The 19,073-nt window shown below is 33.3% G+C and overlaps 1 protein-coding gene across 1 annotated transcript in view; it reads right to left on the bottom strand.

The window, feature by feature from the left end:
- LOC141589970 (uncharacterized) overlaps positions 1 to 19,073 on the bottom strand; it is a 48,858-nt gene that overhangs the window by 680 nt on the left and 29,105 nt on the right. Inside the window, exon 7 of the mRNA XM_074410589.1 lies at positions 84 to 233. Within this exon, the coding sequence (XP_074266690.1) occupies positions 84 to 233 (150 nt within the window). The remainder of the gene's footprint in view (positions 1 to 83; positions 234 to 19,073) is intronic.

A 19,073-nucleotide genomic window follows, 5' to 3' on the forward strand; every position in this document is an offset into this window, starting at 1 on the left:
CTTTGACACAACGCAACGGCCTAGAAATATCGGGGGAAAGTACCAGGAAGCCGACTCCTAGGATCTTCCATAGGCCAAAAAACCTCGGTTTTACCCACATTAAGATGAAGACCCAAGCATGGCCCATCCTCCATGATCAGCTCCAAAACCTTCCCCACTACCAAGGTATCGCCAACAATAGTGCCATCGTCCAAGTACCACGCTTGTTGACACAAGTCAAAAGAGTCCCAGATCTTACACACCAATGGGTGTAACACCAAAGCGAAAAGCAAAGGACCCAAAGGATCACCCTACTGGACTCCAACGACGTGCAGGTGACCAGTGATGGTGAAGGTGACGGACGGCAGCACTCATTCTCTCCTCTCTCAAAATCGCCTCCCCTCTCCTCTCTCTATTATTATTATTATTATTATTATTATTATTATTATTATTATTATTATTATTATTATTATTATTATTATTATTATTATTATTATTATTATTATTATTATTATTATTATTATTATTATTATTATTATTATTATTACTATTACTATTACTTTTATTAGTATTATTAGTATTAGTATTACTATTACTATTACTATTACTATTACTATTATTATTATTAATAAACTAGTATATTAGAACACTCTCATTATATTTATTCTACGCACACATTAGATTAGACTCTCATACTTAATTACTCTCTAATTTTGTATGACAAGAACCCTAACCAGAACATTTCTCTCTTTAATTCTCCTTCAATAAAAGTTGTAATCTTTCTTCATTATTAGTTTAATTCTTCTCTAGTTTAGTTAAGATATACTATTCTCATTAGTTTACATTTAGTTATTTTGGGTTGTAATTGGATGACAAGAAGACATCCATCTCCTTTATCAATCCAAGTTTCCACCTTTATTCATTGTTGGTATGATCCTTCCCTTAATTTTCGTTTATTTCATTTATTTACATGTTTATAGTCGCTTAATTACTTGTCTTTACATTATACTTGCTCTTGCTATTTAATTGCTAAAGTTTCCACCTTTTGCTTCTATTTTCATTACCATGTTTGAGTAGTGTATTACTAGGGTGGAGGGGAATCTTGTGTAGTTAATATGGGTAGACTATTAACTTGAATAAACAAGTAATTCATGGGTAATTTCTCCTCTAATTATCATGCATACAAGGTGTTTGTGGAAATGTTTCAATGAGAACTTGAGTCAATTCCATTATTTAATAACTTGTTGGGTGAAAGCTTAACTTATAACTAGATAATACATGACGATTAGTGGGTCTTGGGTAATTAGAGCGAGAATTCGATTACGCTTAACCTTGGGTTAGTCTCACATCGAGAGGTGAGGATTTACCTTTGAATTTGCCTTAATTAATTGTTAGCTATGTCATTAATTGAACCCTTGTCTACACGAGTGAACCCGATACCCTAGTTTCTTAGTTTCTTGAGTGAATTCGTCTCATTTATTTGCTTGCTAGTTAATTCTCTTATCTTAATTCATAGTTTTGCATTAGTTTATCATTCATTCAAAGCACTTGTGATGTGACTCTCATTAGCTTAGTCCCCTAACTAACCTAGTTCCTATGCTTTTTAATATGTATTAGAGTCGTTTCTCGTCTTTAGCTTCCTTCTATGCATATTCTATGAGGTTTGGTGTCTTTTGTAGGAGAAGAGCACTAACTTGGCTAGACGGAGTGAAACGGAGCTAAATTGATAAACATCTAACGACCAAGCACTGAAGAGGAGACTAACACTAAAGGCCTAAGTCAATAAAACAAGGAAATGGGCAATGACAAAGGACCCCCACGGCTCCTCAATGATCCCCACGGATCACGAGGCAGCCAAGCAAGAAGAAGAAGAAAAGCATTTGAGGACGGGCGACCTAAAGTTGGTCCGGGCGTCCCTAAGCTCTGGACGGGCGTCCCCCATGCCAGGTCGGCGTCTCCCCATACAGCATGATTATCTTCGAGCAGAGGTCGAGCGTCCCCTCCTAGGACTTGCAAGGCTTTGGACGTAAATTAAAGGGTTTAATCGTCATTTAATCCCTTAGTTAACCTAATCCTTATATGACTATATATACACTCTTTGTAATAAATTGAGGGTTAAGTCTTCTTAGTTAGGATTAAATTCCCTTAGTTTAGATTAAGCTCTCATTAGGAGTAGATTAGAATAGATGAACCTTTAATCATTCCACAAATTGCACTTTAATCTTTCCTTAATTATTGTTAGATCTATTTGGGCAATTGAAGATTATTAGGTTATTATTTGGAGAATTGACAACTCTTCATCAATCAATCAAGTTCTCTTCTATTATTCTTTCCTTCCCTTTTGTTCATCTTAAGATTGGTATAATTTCTTCACCCTTTATTTAATTATTGCTTTTTGCTTTACTCCTTCCATCATGTTTATACTTGTTAAGATGATTGACACCATTGTTAACATATTTTCCATGATAATGAGTGAGTAGTTCCCTAACTAGGGATTAGTGGGGGATTAGGGGAGTAATTATGGGATAAATCTATGCTTAATGAATACATATGAATTCTTGATTATTGTACTTTCAACTTATGCACATGTTATGTTTGATGAAATGCTTGATTGACAATCTAGTATGATTCTCTTATCCTTTCAACAAGACTTGTAAGACATAAACTAACTCAAGCCTTGTTAGACCATGCATATAGTTGAATAGGAAGAATTAAGTCGAATTATAGGTGTTGTAAAGTCTTGACCGACTCGGCTCCGAGACCCAAAACTTCCTAGGAATTGTAAGATATAAACTAACTCGATTCCAACAATAATAATTGCTTGCATCTATATGATTCGTTTATGCTATTTTCCCATGATTCCCCTATGATCCTATGATTCCCTAGTATTGTTAATCATTTGTTCACATCCTTGTTTTTATTGCTTGTTTTACTTTTCATTGCTTTTTATTGCTTTCATTAGTTTAGAATCATCAACCCAAACCAATTGTGACACTAGCATAAATTGAGATAGATAGACTTAGAACCCAAAGCACACCGTCCCGTGGATCGACCTCGACTTAACCACTATCTAGTTGTTTGTTGAGAATATAAATGTGTTTGATGGAGTGAACAACGACTCGCTACTTATCAAAATGGCGACGTTGCCGGGGACGGTGTTATGTGATTAAGTTCTTGCTTGTTTGTCTATTTTAATTGTGCTTTAACCTTGAGGAACTTGTTCCTCAAGGTCGTTCTTACCGTTTTTGTGTAGTTTCCATGCTTGTAGTTGTTTCCTTGTCTTAGCTATGATGATGGCTCAAGACTTGACACATGGAGTATGTAGTGGATCTTTTGAGTATGACTATAGGTATGGGGAGTTTGAGGAGCAAGTCAACACAAGCCTACCTTACAAATCATACAATGAAAATCCTAACTACTACCCCAACTTTGCCTACCAAAATATTGAAGGAAAAGTAGATCTATATACTTAACATATTTCAATATATGTTTTATTTTAATTTGTCATAAAATTAAAAGTGATCTTATGCATGCAAACTTATAAACAAAATAAAGAAGAAATCTTTATCTTACATTGGAATGTTGATTTATATGGGCACAAGAGATATCTCATTTCTCTCTTGTTCTTGTGCTTTCCTTAGTGGAAGAACCAAGATCCAAGTGTAGGATCTCTCCCAAAGCTTTATACCCAAAGCACACTCTTAATAAAATTAATATTATGAATACTAGTACAATATTAATTTTGTAGAAAAATTGACCCAAAAATATTTTATTTTGGTCTCCTCAAAACCGGTTTTAGAGAGAAGGAAGAGGAAGGTTTTTATCTTTCTAAAATTCTTATTTTTGATGATGAAGAATGAATAATACACTAACTACATTTTAGTGTATATTAGGTAAAAATAAGATGAAAAACCAAGGTGGTTTTTCATCTCAAAAACCGGGTGGAAGGGGGGATTAGAGGGAGCCAATGCATGCTTGAGTTGTTCTTCACAATGAGCATTAGGGTTGCATGGCTAGTTTAGTAGGTAATCATTGTGTTTACCACTCACATTATAAACACAATATTATCCTTAATCCTCCTTAATTTCGGTACATATGTGTAAAATGGAATCCATTTTATTTTTGTCAATTTGTCAATATGTCGCATGTCACATGTCACATAAAATTGTTATGTATTTTTAACATATTAAAAATCAAAGTATTAATAAAAATACGTCATACACAAAAATCGACTTAGTAATTCATAATTACTTGTACCAAAATATTTTACCAATTTATAAATCACAATAACTTGTATTTATAATAATTCATTCAATTTCAATTGTTTCCTTAAACAATAATTTCATCCGAGTAATGAAACAATTCGGTTATTTCAGACCGTATCTCATTTAATCAAATTTCAATGAGATACGTAAATAATACTTCCAAAATCTTCCGTCAATTTTAAATAATTTAATTGACTCGTAACGTTATACGATCAATTAAATGATAAATTAAGAGTGTTGCCCTATAGGTATGACCTAGGGGATCAACTGATCACCACCGTCGCACGACAGTAATGTCAAACTCTAGTCATCCAATCATTACCGATATGTGTGGACCAGTTGACAGTAAAATATTACTTCCCAATTGTATTCTTTATAATGAGACTTAAACATGTGATCATCATGATAAACAGTTGTGATCGCATTATTGTCAGAGGACACATATTCCAACAATCTCCCACTTGTCCTCGACAAGTGTGCGTCACCAATTCTCTTGTCCTATTACTATCTCCCACTCAATGCAAGGTGTCTTTCAGGTCGTACTTGTAAGTGATCATATCGAGAGTGGTTTCCTCGATCGGAGAATAAGCGATTGACCGGATTTATCCACCATGGATACATTCCGAGCGTGGCCACGCATTTCCAGTTCATTACTCCTCGAGTGGCCCTGAGATATTGTTATAACCCTGACTAGGGGTGGACAATTCCTATCGCACTCATTCCCTTCAACTAGCCACAGCCATCATAACCCAAAATATGCCCATTTGACCCCATTTACGAAGGTCGTAGTAACATAAATCAAAGTTAATCTGAAACTGTGCCATCTTAGGCGAATAGTCTTTAGTCAAAAGAATCGACTCATTTGAATACTATAGTAGCTCTCGCCACGACCAGGCTATATAAATTTGCCAGAACTCTATAAGCGGTCATAAGGCCCGACAAAATGTTCCTAACAGTCTGCCTATGTGATCGACTAGTCATCTCACATGACTCTATGGCACTTGAACTTGCCATCAATCGCATCACACTCTAGTAACTTCGAGACGTCACCTCATGTAAGTAACTATGGGCAAATACAATGTTAATCCACGTTCACTTTAACGGGGTTCAATTGTCTCCACAACCCGTTTGGATGTAACAAAGTATATGGTGAGTTAATAATAACTCAAACGACAAATGTCGACATCACACTCGGGTAGTTAATACAAGATTACAACCTTGTGATGCATATCGTAAGTGTGTAAACACTTGTTGATTTCAACAGAAGTTTAACATGTCATGTGTCCATGTGTTCAAACTTCTCAATTGTATTGTCCTTTACTTTCATGTTATCACTCATAGCATGAACCTTACCAAGTACACATCAAGGTTCCCGACCTTGGTTTCGGTTCTTTATCTCGAAAGAACTTCCTTATCGATTATCTCATAACAAACGAATTTGTGGTGAATGATATAACTTGTACTGATCAAGTGCTCCATCCACACACAATGCACTAGGTATATGTTTTGTAGAATCTTGCAACAATTGTCAAGATGATTAGCCTAGCACTTCTCACAAGTCCTAGCATATTAGGAAAGATTAGTTTTGAGCAACTTCTTATTCAACTAAGTATCTTTCCAAACTTCTTATTTCTCCTTTTAGCTTGAAAGGCTTAGGATTCTCATAAATCCTTATGTGTGTTCGGATTTTCTATAATATGTGCAACCTTTTGACACATAACAGAGTATTCTGTCAAACACCAAAATCGCTCATCAAATTCTTCTTGAGAATTCATGACGTTTCTTCTATAGCTTACCAATGATTCATCATGCTCTTATGCATATGATTCATAATTGGACATGTGCATGATTATTCTAATGGCGGAAACATTAGTAACTTTTAATCATGTTATCAACTATATTTATGTTCAAGGAACGACCATGACTGCTAATGGCAATTCCATTTTCATTTAAATGAATAACCTACGTATCTTGTTGATTCGATGTGTATCTTATAATACTTATCCAACATCTCATGATGTAGTTGGATTCATCATAGTCCATTTTCATCCAGAATTGAAAACTCAAATCTTCCTCTATGAAGGAAGGTATTAGCTCGTCATTCTTCAATGAGTGATGAGTTATAACCTTTTACAAGATGATTGCTCCCACTAAATTCCATGTCTTCACATGATAATTTCCTAGCTCCCACTCAATTCCACATGTTTGAAATTGACTTCTCAATCGAAACTTTTCAAGAATTGAAATATAAATTGCATTGCCAAGTTATTAAGATAAAACCATATATGTTCCCATCATATCCTTTCAAAATACCTATTTTGAAGTGGTCTCATCTTATCTTTATGGAAAGAGATTTTAATCTCTAACTCACACATATCATAATGATGTGTAGCAATGTCATTATTTAAATATAAAAAATATCTAAAACGCGCCCTTCGAAATACCCTTTTCGGAAGGTGGTTTAACCATTTCATTTTCATAATGAGGTTAAGTAATGACATCTGCGTGGTTAAAACTTGGCTATTGAAGATATCGGTATATCAATCCTTGCAACCTCTAGTCATAAATCTTGTTTATTTTCTAGGATGTTACTTGGATTCATTTAGGCTCTTAAGTAAATCTCAAGGTTTAAGCTATTGGTCAAAATTTATCATAAACTAGTCTAAACTTAGTTAAAACTCTTGTTAAGACTTTACATTAGTCATTTTTCTTCCAAAACTTTCTTTTGGTGTCCTCACGTAGTTATCTTAAGAATATGTTCTTTCGATTACTTCACTTGGTCTCATTAGTCATGTAGAACTATTTGAGACCATAGATCTCATCTATAGGGTATACTATATAAATAGATATACCTTCATTCAAATCATTCTCTCTTGCGTAGATCTCATTTACACAAGTACACAAACTTGTCTTGGTGTGAGTTTGAGTTGTGTCCTCATTTTTCTCCCACTCTATCTTTAGAATAAATACACTAGAGATTCAAAGATAGTATATGAGACACACACAATTAATTTGAAGTATAAGGAGAACTATCTCATAGGTTGACTAATAGTTTTAGATTTCGTTAGTGTACTTGGTGATTGACTTCCTTTAAGGGAGTTCATAGACTCAAAATCACTTTATAAATGATCATACACAAGCCTTAAGCATGTGGACATATAATGAATCCCGTCATTTTAGTTGTCTATTAGATCACTTTAAGTGAATAATCATATGTTTCTAAGAGCAAGCATTTAAATACGAATTTTAGAACAAAGGATAAAATGATAAAACGGGTGACTTGGGTTACAAACCTAGCCACCATTATCCAAAATACAACCAATTATCCAAAATACCTTTCCATGTCGAACACGGAAACTTAAAGGTTCTAAAAATCCAAAACATAATTAAAATAAGACAATGAAAAGCGAAGCTCCATGAAAGCTATTCCTAGCTTCTTGATGGTTTCTCATGCTTGCTTTTCCTTTCCCTTGTCTTTGCTTGGTGGAGGCCCTATTTACAATAAAAAGGGAAATACATTATCACAACTTTGTATCATAATACCATAGTTGAATTAGAAACATAAAAGAAGAGATAGTCAATTACCTACTGGAGTGATCTTTCCAGCCTTAATATCACCAAGGTATTTGGAACAATTTCTTTTCCAATATCCCATACCATTACAATAATGGCATTTATCAAGAGGACCCTTCTTGATTTTTGAAGTGCTAGCATCATTAGCCTTAGCTTTGGTGAATGTGGGAGTTAGCTTCTTACCCTTCCTCCCATTCTTCTTGAACTTCCCCTTACTCTTAGTGCTTATGTTAAGCACATCTTTGGGTGGGTTCACATTTAACCCCATGTCTCTTTCGGCTTGCACAAGTAACTTGTGCAATTCTTCAAGAGACACATCCTTGTCTTGCATGTTAAAATTCACCCGGAATTGAACATACGCATTGACTTTGGACAAGGAGTGTAGAATCCTATCTACAATGAGTTCTTTGGGGATTTCAACCTTTTGAATTTTCAAGGTCTCGACAAGCTCCATAAGTTTGAGCACATGAGGGCTAACCTTTTGGCCCTCTTTGAAGTCGAGATCAAAGAATGCCGCGGCCGCCTCATATTGGACGATCCGCGGAGTTTGTGAAAACATTGTCACAAGCTTGGAGTAAATCTCTGAAGGAAATGTAGATTCATATACATACTAACATACTCATATATGTAAAATTAATTTGTCATAAAATTAAAGGTGGATTTTATGCATGCAAACTTTAATAAAAGAAGATAAGAAAACATTTTCTCACCATAATAATTTCGGTCATATTGGGCACCAACAAGATCTCCTTCTTGTTAGTTCTTGAGCTTTCCATTAATGGATGAACATACTTGACTTCAAATTAGAAGCCCTCCAATTAGTTGCACCCAAAACTATCCCTTAATCCCACAAACTAACATGTACTAGATGTTTATATTGTGGTTTACCTTAAAATCTATTACTAATACTCATATACTACTTTTAGTATTATTAGTGTTTGATTTAAACAAATTAGATTCACAAAAATGAGTTTTGTGAAGAACAAGAGAGAGAAGGGAGGTTTTTCATAAAAAGTGAGAATGAATTAATTAGAGAAAAAATCTCTCTAAAGTTATGTATAGAAAACCGGTTGGGAGGGCATAGAGTAGACAAATTTTTCTTCCCAATTTGCTTTTGTTCTTCACAAGAAAAGCTAGCTAGTAGTAGGTGTTATCATGATGTTTATTTTATTATTTAAATAACAAAAACCATCAACACCCACTCACTACATATAAAACGGTTTTCCTTGTAATATTGAGTCCATTTTATTTTTGTCCATTGTACAATTGTATGTCATGTGACATGTGACATGTCTTATGTCTTGTTTTAATTTAAAATGCATATTTAACAAATTAAATATCATTTATAAATTAAATAAATCATATTTAACAAATTGACTAGTAATATAAAATTACTTTCTCATAAAATGGTCATTTAATTACTAGTTAGTATAATTCACAATATCTTGTAATTATAACTAACTTATCATTCTCATCTCGCGTGTTTCGCAAACACCGATTAATTTTAGTAATATAACTTCTTAAATTACTAAATGAAATCTCATTTAATCACATTATAATAAGATGTCATTATTCTCTCTTTTATAATAATTTGTTCAATTTTAAGGAATTAATTAATCTGTATCGGTATACAATTAATTAACCTTTTCAATTAAGGGAATCGTCCTTTAGGTGTGACCTCAAGGGATCAACTGATCACCACCGTCGCACGACAGTAATGTCAAACTCTAGCCAGCCAATCATTACCGATATGTGTGGACCAGTTGACTATATATATATTATGTATCATCCCTTCCGTATTCTTGTAATGAGATTTAATAATGATATTTAAATCATGTGATCGCACTATTGTTGAGGACACATTTCCCAACAATCTCCCACTTGTCCTCGACAAGTGTGCGTCACCAATTCTCTTGTCCTATTACTATCTCCCACTCAATGCAAGGTGTCTTTCAGGTCGTACTTGCAAGTGATCATATCGAGAGTGGTTTCCTCGATCTGGAGAATAACTGTTTGACCGGATTTATCCACTCTGGATACCTTCCGAGCGTGGCCACGCATTTCCAGTTAATTACTCCTCGAGTGGCCCTGAGATATTGTTTTAACCCTGACAAGGGGGTGGACAATTCCTATCGCACTTATTCCCTTCGACTAGCCACAACCATCATAACCCAAAATATGCCCATTTGACCCCATTTACGAAGGTCGTAGTAACACAAATCAAAGTTAATCAAATCGTGCCATCTTAGGCGAGGGTCTTTAGTCAAAAGAATTGACTCATTAGAATACTATAGTAGCTCTCGCCACGACCAGGCTTTATAAATTTGCCAGAACTCTATAAGCGGTCACTGCCCGACAAAGTGTTCCTAACAGTCTGCCTATGTGATCGACTAGTCATCTCACATGACTCTATGGCACTTGAACTTGCCATCAATCGCATCACACTCTAGTCACTTCGAGACGTCACCTCATACAAGTGACTATGGGCGAATACAATGCTAATCCGTGTTCACTTTAACGGGGTTCAATTGTCTCTACAACCCGTTTGGATGTAACAAAGTATAATAAAAGAGTTTTAAAGTAAAACTCGAACGACAAATGCGATTATCACATATGAATAGTCAATGCCTGATTACTATTTCATGTTCTATAATCTAATTTGATCTTGTACATAGTTGTTCATTTCAATTCAATTAAAATGACATGACTCATCATGTTTAGCCTTTGAGAAGGCTTTGGTTAGTAGGTTTTATCAATTTCTTGTACCTTACTTAACCTCACTACATACTCGTTTTCCTTTGTAATGTATACATTTGCATTACAAAACTTTCTGAGTACGTGTCGAGATCCAATCAAGACATAGGCCCTCTAGCCTAAGAATAGCTCCCACTGGTTTCCCAGTGTGCGGGACTCATCCTTCTTGCACATCTCATGATCGCAAGTGTACTCAATTTCCGTTATAAATATCTCTCATTGTTCTTTATTGCCTAGAACGATTCTAGAAAATCTACTTCTTAATAAACATTGCCACAATGGTATCTTAACCATCCTAATGTGTTTTGATTATGGTTTTGTCGGAAACCATGCGCAATCTCAATTGTCAATTGTCACTTGTGTAACACCCTTACACAATATTGCATCATAAACACTTTGCATCATAGCCTTAATGCTTCTGCAAGCACTTAAGGGTAATCTTTATAGCTTACTTGGTAAAGATTACTTAAATTCGATTTTGAAAACAATTCATCATACTCAAAGCATATGAAGTGTTATACATCATTTCTTTTTAATTGATTCGGCAAATGAAGCAAATGAAATCAATCAAATATATTCAATTTAATTGAACTAGTCATGAATCTTATCAACATAAGACTTCTTAATGACGCTAATATCATGTGGATTTATCTTCATAAATCCGGATATTCAAGATGTATTATAATACTCCAAGAGTCTTAAATCATTCTCAATGATCAATATGTCATCCACATATCGGACTAATTAAAACTTCCGTAACTCCCACTAAACTTCATGTATAAACACAATTTCTCGACTTATCGAGAAATGTTTTGTCACATGATCAAAATGTTGATTCTAACTCATTGATGTCCTACTTAAGACCCTCTCTCAAGTTTCACATTATCTTAGGGTTGCAAGAATCTACTAAACTCAAGACATGTATTGAATACATTCCTTCTATTGAAGAAGTGGGTTTTAGATTCACTCGCTATGTATTTCATAACTTCATAATGAAACACAATCCCTAAGAAGATCCAAATAGACTTAATCATTTCAATTAGTGCAAAACCCTTTGCAACCAATTTGCTTTGAAATATCTCTTTATTAGTGCAAAACCCTTTGTCACTAATCAAGCCCTTTTGATTCGGATTTTCATGGCTCTAAGCCTTGTATTGAGTTGTGACTTAAACACTCTTATGTAAGTCATATGTTCATTACTTTCTAGAAGTAATCATCTTGAATCAAACAATTTCTTTTGTAAGTTATAAGCTCTTTACTTTCTTAAAAGTAGCATGAATTCATCATTTTTAACAAGTGACGAATTTAACCTCCTAGGTTTTGAAGAAACAATGTCTTACACAAAACGTCTCATGTAGCCAAGAAAGACCAGTTTCTTGCGACATAACATTCTTTGTGGCTCTTGAATAATTTCTCCCACTCTGTCTTCTAGAAATAAACCTGTATTTTAGAAAGACAGCTTCATGAGCCGCAAACCCGTCGTGCCCGTGATAATTGCAAGGGAAAAATGAGCATTTGTTTCTTGTGAAAAACTTACAAACATGGTACCTTTACCATTTCATATCTCATATGATTCGATTTAGTGGAAAAATAATTTAGACAAAAATCCCCAAAATGATCAAATAACTCAAAGTAACTTGATTGAAATCCAAACCATATCGAATAGCGTTTGATTTCTTGGCTAACCACACATTATTCCATAATGCGTGATAAGAGAGATTAACTTGTGATACTATATCACATTTCCTTTGGCTTATATCAAAGTCTTCACTTTGATAATCCCATCACGACTTAAATCGTGATTCCTTGAATTCTTTGAAATTCTTCAAAGATTTCTCTATTTACCTTATTAAGTGAACACATTAGCGTCAACCTAAATCGTTGGTAAAAGAAAATGATCAACCTATTTTGGATCAATGATTTAAAACCTCGATCTCCTTTTCAACCAAAAGGCATGAGACATCTTGCTTTGAATACAAGATACGCATATACCATTAACAATCTAATGGTTTCAAGAGTACTTGATAACTCTTTGCGTTCATCATTCCAAAATTTAAGGTTTAATCTTGGGTTACCAATTTGAGTCTTGCATCATCTTCATGATATATCATTCTAGTTTGGTTTAGAATATAATCACCTTGATAATGGGCTAGCCATATATCAAATCGTGGTGTAAAGGGTCACAAAAGTGAAACCTCTTTTGTATCTTAACAAGTTTATATTCTTATTTAGAGTTTATGCACTTAATAGTCATAATTAAGTACAACTTTAAATCCAAAAACTAGATTGAGTACACAATTACTCTATCTCTCGACATTATTGTTGCTAGTCGTCATATTCTAATCATCCTATGTATCAAGTACAATGATGAAAACCTCCATTGGTTTCTAATATTGACGAAGTAGTACTAGCAAAATTTATGTTTAATCAAATAAACATTTAACGAAGAAGGTCCCATTAGATGTCCCACAACTAACTTGTTGATTCTTCAATAATTTGGGGTAGTTTCCTTCTTGTGTCCAACATTTAGGACAATGGAAACTTTATCGGTCGGAATTGATAGGTTTAGTATCGTCATTCTCAACAACTTTACCTTTAACATTACCTTGTATCAATTCCATTTACTTCTTGAACCTCGTCCTCATCTTAACAGTTTAAGAGAATGCTCCCACTTATTTCAATGAGTCTTTGCTTTGAGAAGCAAACTTGAATTCACGAAGATCACTCTTCATTTGTTCGTTTTAGTCTTAAAACTTTCATTGAAGTGGTTGCGTTATTTTGGTCAATTACGAATTCTGGACAAAACTAATTACCAAAACAATTTAACGCTTCAAGGTACTTAATTCATTTAAGTACATGAAAAACAATCCATTGTAAGTAGATGTGTTAGTCAAGAATCAAAAACCTGTTTGATAATGAATAACTTTAATCTATACTCTTTACAAGAGATCCTTAGCAATGGTTCATATGAGGTTTTAGAAGCAAATTCAAATTTTGTCTTTAGTTACGATGTTTTAATGGAGATTTGTATCAAAATCGAAATGATATCATATATGAATTGTGGTAAAGAAATAGAACAATATAATAACGGAATAGTGAAAACAAAACATTTATCGTTATATTAATACTTGTAAATAACAAGTAAAGCATTTACATAGTGACCTCTACCCAACTATGATAAATGATTCCAAGACCCAAATTCATATCGACTTAGGCACGGGGTAGCCGATGCAACCTTCATCAATATAACTCGGTAGATTAACTTTTTAATCGATTCTACTTTTAGAACTCTTGGTCGATAAAATTACTCTAATGTTTATCTATAGCCCAAAACACATCAACAAGGGCACGGGGTAGCCGATGCAACCCTTATCAATTACTTTTGTTGAGTTCAATCCAAATTTCGAATAAATGTGTCCATTATCCAAACCCACATCAACTTGGGCACGGGGTAGCCGATACATCCCTCATCAACATGAATTCGGTGGATTAACATTCATCACCCACTTCCCCTACGTAACAAGGTTTGTACCCCGGGGGTAGCGAGTGCACTCCCTCACGAAATAGGTTTTCATGGTTTCTACTATTTGGTAAGGCTATGTCTCAATTAATTGTTTTAGCGAGAGGTCATGTCAATTTATTATCTATCACGTTTTAAGTGAACTAAAGCGGTGAACTACGATAATTTGAATTGACACGGTCGATAAACTCGATAAGATAAAAAAATGCATGTTTTAGATATGGCGATTTAGCGATGCATGTGACATAAAATAAAATGCAAGCATAAAGATAAATAAATCCTAGTATGGCCTTTCCTAAAATAGAAAACTATTTATCGATTACATATTCGGAAACCAACTTCATTGGTCCCTTGAACTTCGGTTGTTTCACGCATCTCGAGGTAACACCGTCTTTATGTATCTCCATTCTTGAAGAAATCCGTCTTTGGGAACTCCGGAATGAATAAAATTACATAATAAATTACATAATTTCCTATTATACATTTGTAACTAAAATAAAATAAATCTATTAAATTACAAAACGGTGATACGAGATCACAATAAAAGTTACAACCGAATCGATATTCCCATACATTTCGGGAAATACCAATTAAAATCTAAGGCCATACTAAGTAAAATTACATAATTCAAAATTACATAAATTAAAATTATGACAATCATAAAGAAAAATGCAGCATTATAATATGTATGAACATGCTCAATTTTTATGCTAAATCGCCTTTAATTAGCCAATATCGTATATTACTCGGTTTTTACGGATTTGCGTGATTTCAACATTTTATAATCACAAAAATGCATAAACTCATATTTATGCGTAAGTTAATTACCCTAACCTCTTAGGACTCAAAATATAGTCTTCACTAATAATTTGACAATAATTAACCCATATATACAAAATTGTTCATAAATGGACCAAAAATACAAAAATAAGCCATTAAACTTCAAATAAATCACAAAATTTCAAATAAATTTGAAATTTGAAATTTAAATTCATGAACATTCTGGAAAAAAAATTCCATGACACTCATAATGTTCAAAGTCTTAGGTTAAAATTTTCGAAAATTTACCGGAAAAACAATGTTGCGGTTTATCGATTTTTAATAAAATAATCATAAAAACATGGAAAAATTATTTTCATTAACTTTTCAATTTTAGATCTGAAAAATATAATAAAATGCAACATTAGACGTTTTTCCTAAGTCATAGATTATGTTTTTATTAATTTTCCACTAATAATGTCACTATTTATGCTATTTTTCTTCAAAAATTCATAAATCATGCAAAAAGACTTCTTTATAGCCAATTATTTTACACACATCTTGTAAAATTGCATGTGACAACATATTAATTTTCTATGACCAGATTCGAAATTTAACTCATATTAACCTATTTTTCACTTAAATCCGAATTTAATAATGAAAAATTCATTTTTCGAGCATAACAAGTCCAAAAATTATGAAAATTTACAGGTTATCTCAAAATAATATATATGACAACATATCCAAAAATCAATGGAAAATTCGAAGTATAGCTAATTTTAGACCAAAAATGACATTTTTACTCATAAAATCACATTTAAATGCCATTATTGTAAATTATGAACAATAAAAATCCGAAAAATTAACCAAAATATCCTAAAACATTTTAGGACCAGAAATATTAACATGCATTAAATAATTTCGTGATATCTCATAATAACACAAATTTTACAAGTTTTATTTGTTATTCTTATAACTCGGAAAAACTTTTAACCGATTTGCATGCAAACAACCGTGGCTCATGATACCGATTGAAGGAAATGTAGATTCATATACATACTAACATACCTATATATGTAAAATTAATTTGTCATAAAATTAAAGGTGGATTTTATGCATGCAAACTTTAATAAAAGAAGATAAGAAAACATTTTCTCACCATAATAATTTCGGTCATATTGGGCACCAACAAGATCTCCTTCTTGTTAGTTCTTGAGCTTTCCATTAATGGATGAACATACTTGACTTCAAATTAGAAGCCCTCCAATTAGTTGCACCCAAAACTATCCCTTAATCCCACAAACTAACATGTACTAGATGTTTATATTGTGGTTTACCTTAAAATCTATTACTAATACTCATATACTACTTTTAGTATTATTAGTGTTTGATTTAAACAAATTAGATTCACAAAAATGAGTTTTGTGAAGAACAAGAGAGAGAAGGGAGGTTTTTCATAAAAAGTGAGAATGAATTAATTAGAGAAAAAATCTCTCTAAAGTTATGTATAGAAAACCGGTTGGGAGGGCATAGAGTAGACAAATTTTTCTTCCCAATTTGCTTTTGTTCTTCACAAGAAAAGCTAGCTAGTAGTAGGTGTTATCATGATGTTTATTTTATTATTTAAATAACAAAACCATCAACACCCACTCACTACATATAAAACGGTTTTCCTTGTAATATTGAGTCCATTTTATTTTTGTCAATTGTACAATTGTATGTCATGTGACATGTGACATGTCTTATGTCTTGTTTTAATTTAAAATGCATATTTAACAAATTAAATATCATTTATAAATTAAATAAATCATATTTAACAAATTGACTAGTAATATAAAATTACTTTCTCATAAAATGGTCATTTAATTACTAGTTAGTATAATTCACAATATCTTGTAATTATAACTAACTTATCATTCTCATCTCGCGTGTTTCGCAAACACCGATTAATTTTAGTAATATAACTTCTTAAATTACTAAATGAAATCTCATTTAATCACATTATAATAAGATGTCATTATTCTCTCTTTTATAATAATTTGTTCAATTTTAAGGAATTAATTAATCTGTATCGGTATACAATTAATTAACCTTTTCAATTAAGGGAATCGTCCTTTAGGTGTGACCTCAAGGGATCAACTGATCACCACCGTCGCACGACAGTAATGTCAAACTCTAGCCAGCCAATCATTACCGATATGTGTGGACCAGTTGACTATATATATATTATGTATCATCCCTTCCGTATTCTTGTAATGAGATTTAATAATGATATTTAAATCATGTGATCGCACTATTGTTGAGGACACATTTCCCAACAATCTCATTAGCGGTGCCCATTTTAAAGGCTCTCCTTTGGAGATCCGCCTCCATCGCAAATATCAAGACATTTTTCATTGCGGCGGACTCCTTATGGTAAGCCTCATATGCTTCCCTAGTGGTGGCGGTCGACCTAGTAGTAGGTTCGGGTGGAGAGGCATCGGTAAGGTAACGAAGCTTGTCGTCACCTTGGGGGGCTAGTTTGAGTTGGGCATCCCAATCGGAGAAATTTGACCCATTCTTTTCAAGTTTACATCGATCCATGAAGGATCGGAGCCATGATGAATTAGCGAGAGGCGTGGCGTTAGGGGTTGGTGTTGCCATTTGTTATGAGAAAAAGAAGTGGTCTACAAAAACAAAATAGAAGGAGTAAAACAAATGTCGTTTTAATAATAATAATCGTAAAAATTATAATTTAAACAAGTTTTATGCATTTTTCTAGTGACCTCTACCCAACTAGATAAATGATTCCAAGACCCAAATTCATATCAATTTAGGCACGGGATAGCCGATGGAACCCTTATTAATATAACTCGGTGGATTAACGTTTAATCGATTCTACTTTTAGAACTCTTGGTCGATAAAATTACTCTAATGTTTATCTATAGCCCGGAACACATGCGACTACGGTCACGAATACTTCCGTTGAGGTCAATCCAAATTTCGAATAAATGTGTCCATGATCCAAATTCACATTAATTTGGGCACGGGATGGCCGATGAAACCCTCATCAACACGAATTCGGTGGATAGACATTCATCACCCACTTCCCCTACGTAACAAGGTTTGTACCCCGGGATGGCCGAGTGCACTCCCTCGCGAAATAGGTTTTCATGGTTTCTACTATTTGGTAAGGCTATGTCTCAATTAATTGTTTTAACGAGAGGTCATGTCAATTTATTACCTATCACGTTTTAAGTGAATTAAAGCGGTGAACTACGATAATTGTAATTGAGACGGTCGATGAACTCGATAAAATGACAATGCATGTTTTAGTTATGGCGATTTAGCGATGCATGTGACATATAAATAAAATGCAAAGCATAAAAATAAATCCTAGTATGGCCTTCCTAAAATAGAAAATCTAATTAACTATTACATATTCGGAAACCAACTCCATTGGTCCCTTGAACTTCGGTTGTGGCACGCATCTCGAGGTAACACCGTCTTTATGTATCGCCATCTTGAAGAAATCCGTCTTTGGGAACTCCGGAATAAATAAAATTACATAACAAATTACATAATTTCCTATTATACATTTGTAACTAAAATAAAATAAATCTATTAAATTACAAAACGGTGATACGAGATCACAATAAATTACAACCGAATCGATATTCCCATACATTTCGGGTAATACCAATTAAAATCTAAGGCCATACTAAGTAAAAATTACATAATTCAAAAATTACATAAAATAAAACTATGACAATCATAAAGAAAATGCAGCATTATAATATGTATGAACATGCCCAATTTTATGCTAAATCGCCTTTAAATAGCCAATATCGTATATTACTCGGTTTTTACGGATTTGCGTGATTTCAACATTTTATAATCACAAAATTACATAAATTCATATTTATGCATAAGTTAATTACCCTAACCTCTTAGGACTCAAAATTTAGTCTTCACTAATTATTTGACTATAATTAACTCATATTTCTAAAATTGTTCATTAATGGACTTAAAATTATAATAAAAAGCTATAAACTTCAAATAAATCACAAAAATCAAATAAATTTGAAATTTGAAATTTAAACTCATGAACATTCTGGAAAAAATACCATGACACTCATAATGTTCAAAAAACTTAGGTTAAAAATTTCGAAATTTTTCCGGAAAAACAATATTGCGGTTTATCGGTTTTAACTAAAATAATCATAAAAACATGTGAAAAATTA

Source organism: Silene latifolia, chromosome 7, assembly GCF_048544455.1.
Source record: "Silene latifolia isolate original U9 population chromosome 7, ASM4854445v1, whole genome shotgun sequence".
Taxonomy (NCBI): Eukaryota; Viridiplantae; Streptophyta; class Magnoliopsida; order Caryophyllales; family Caryophyllaceae; genus Silene; species Silene latifolia.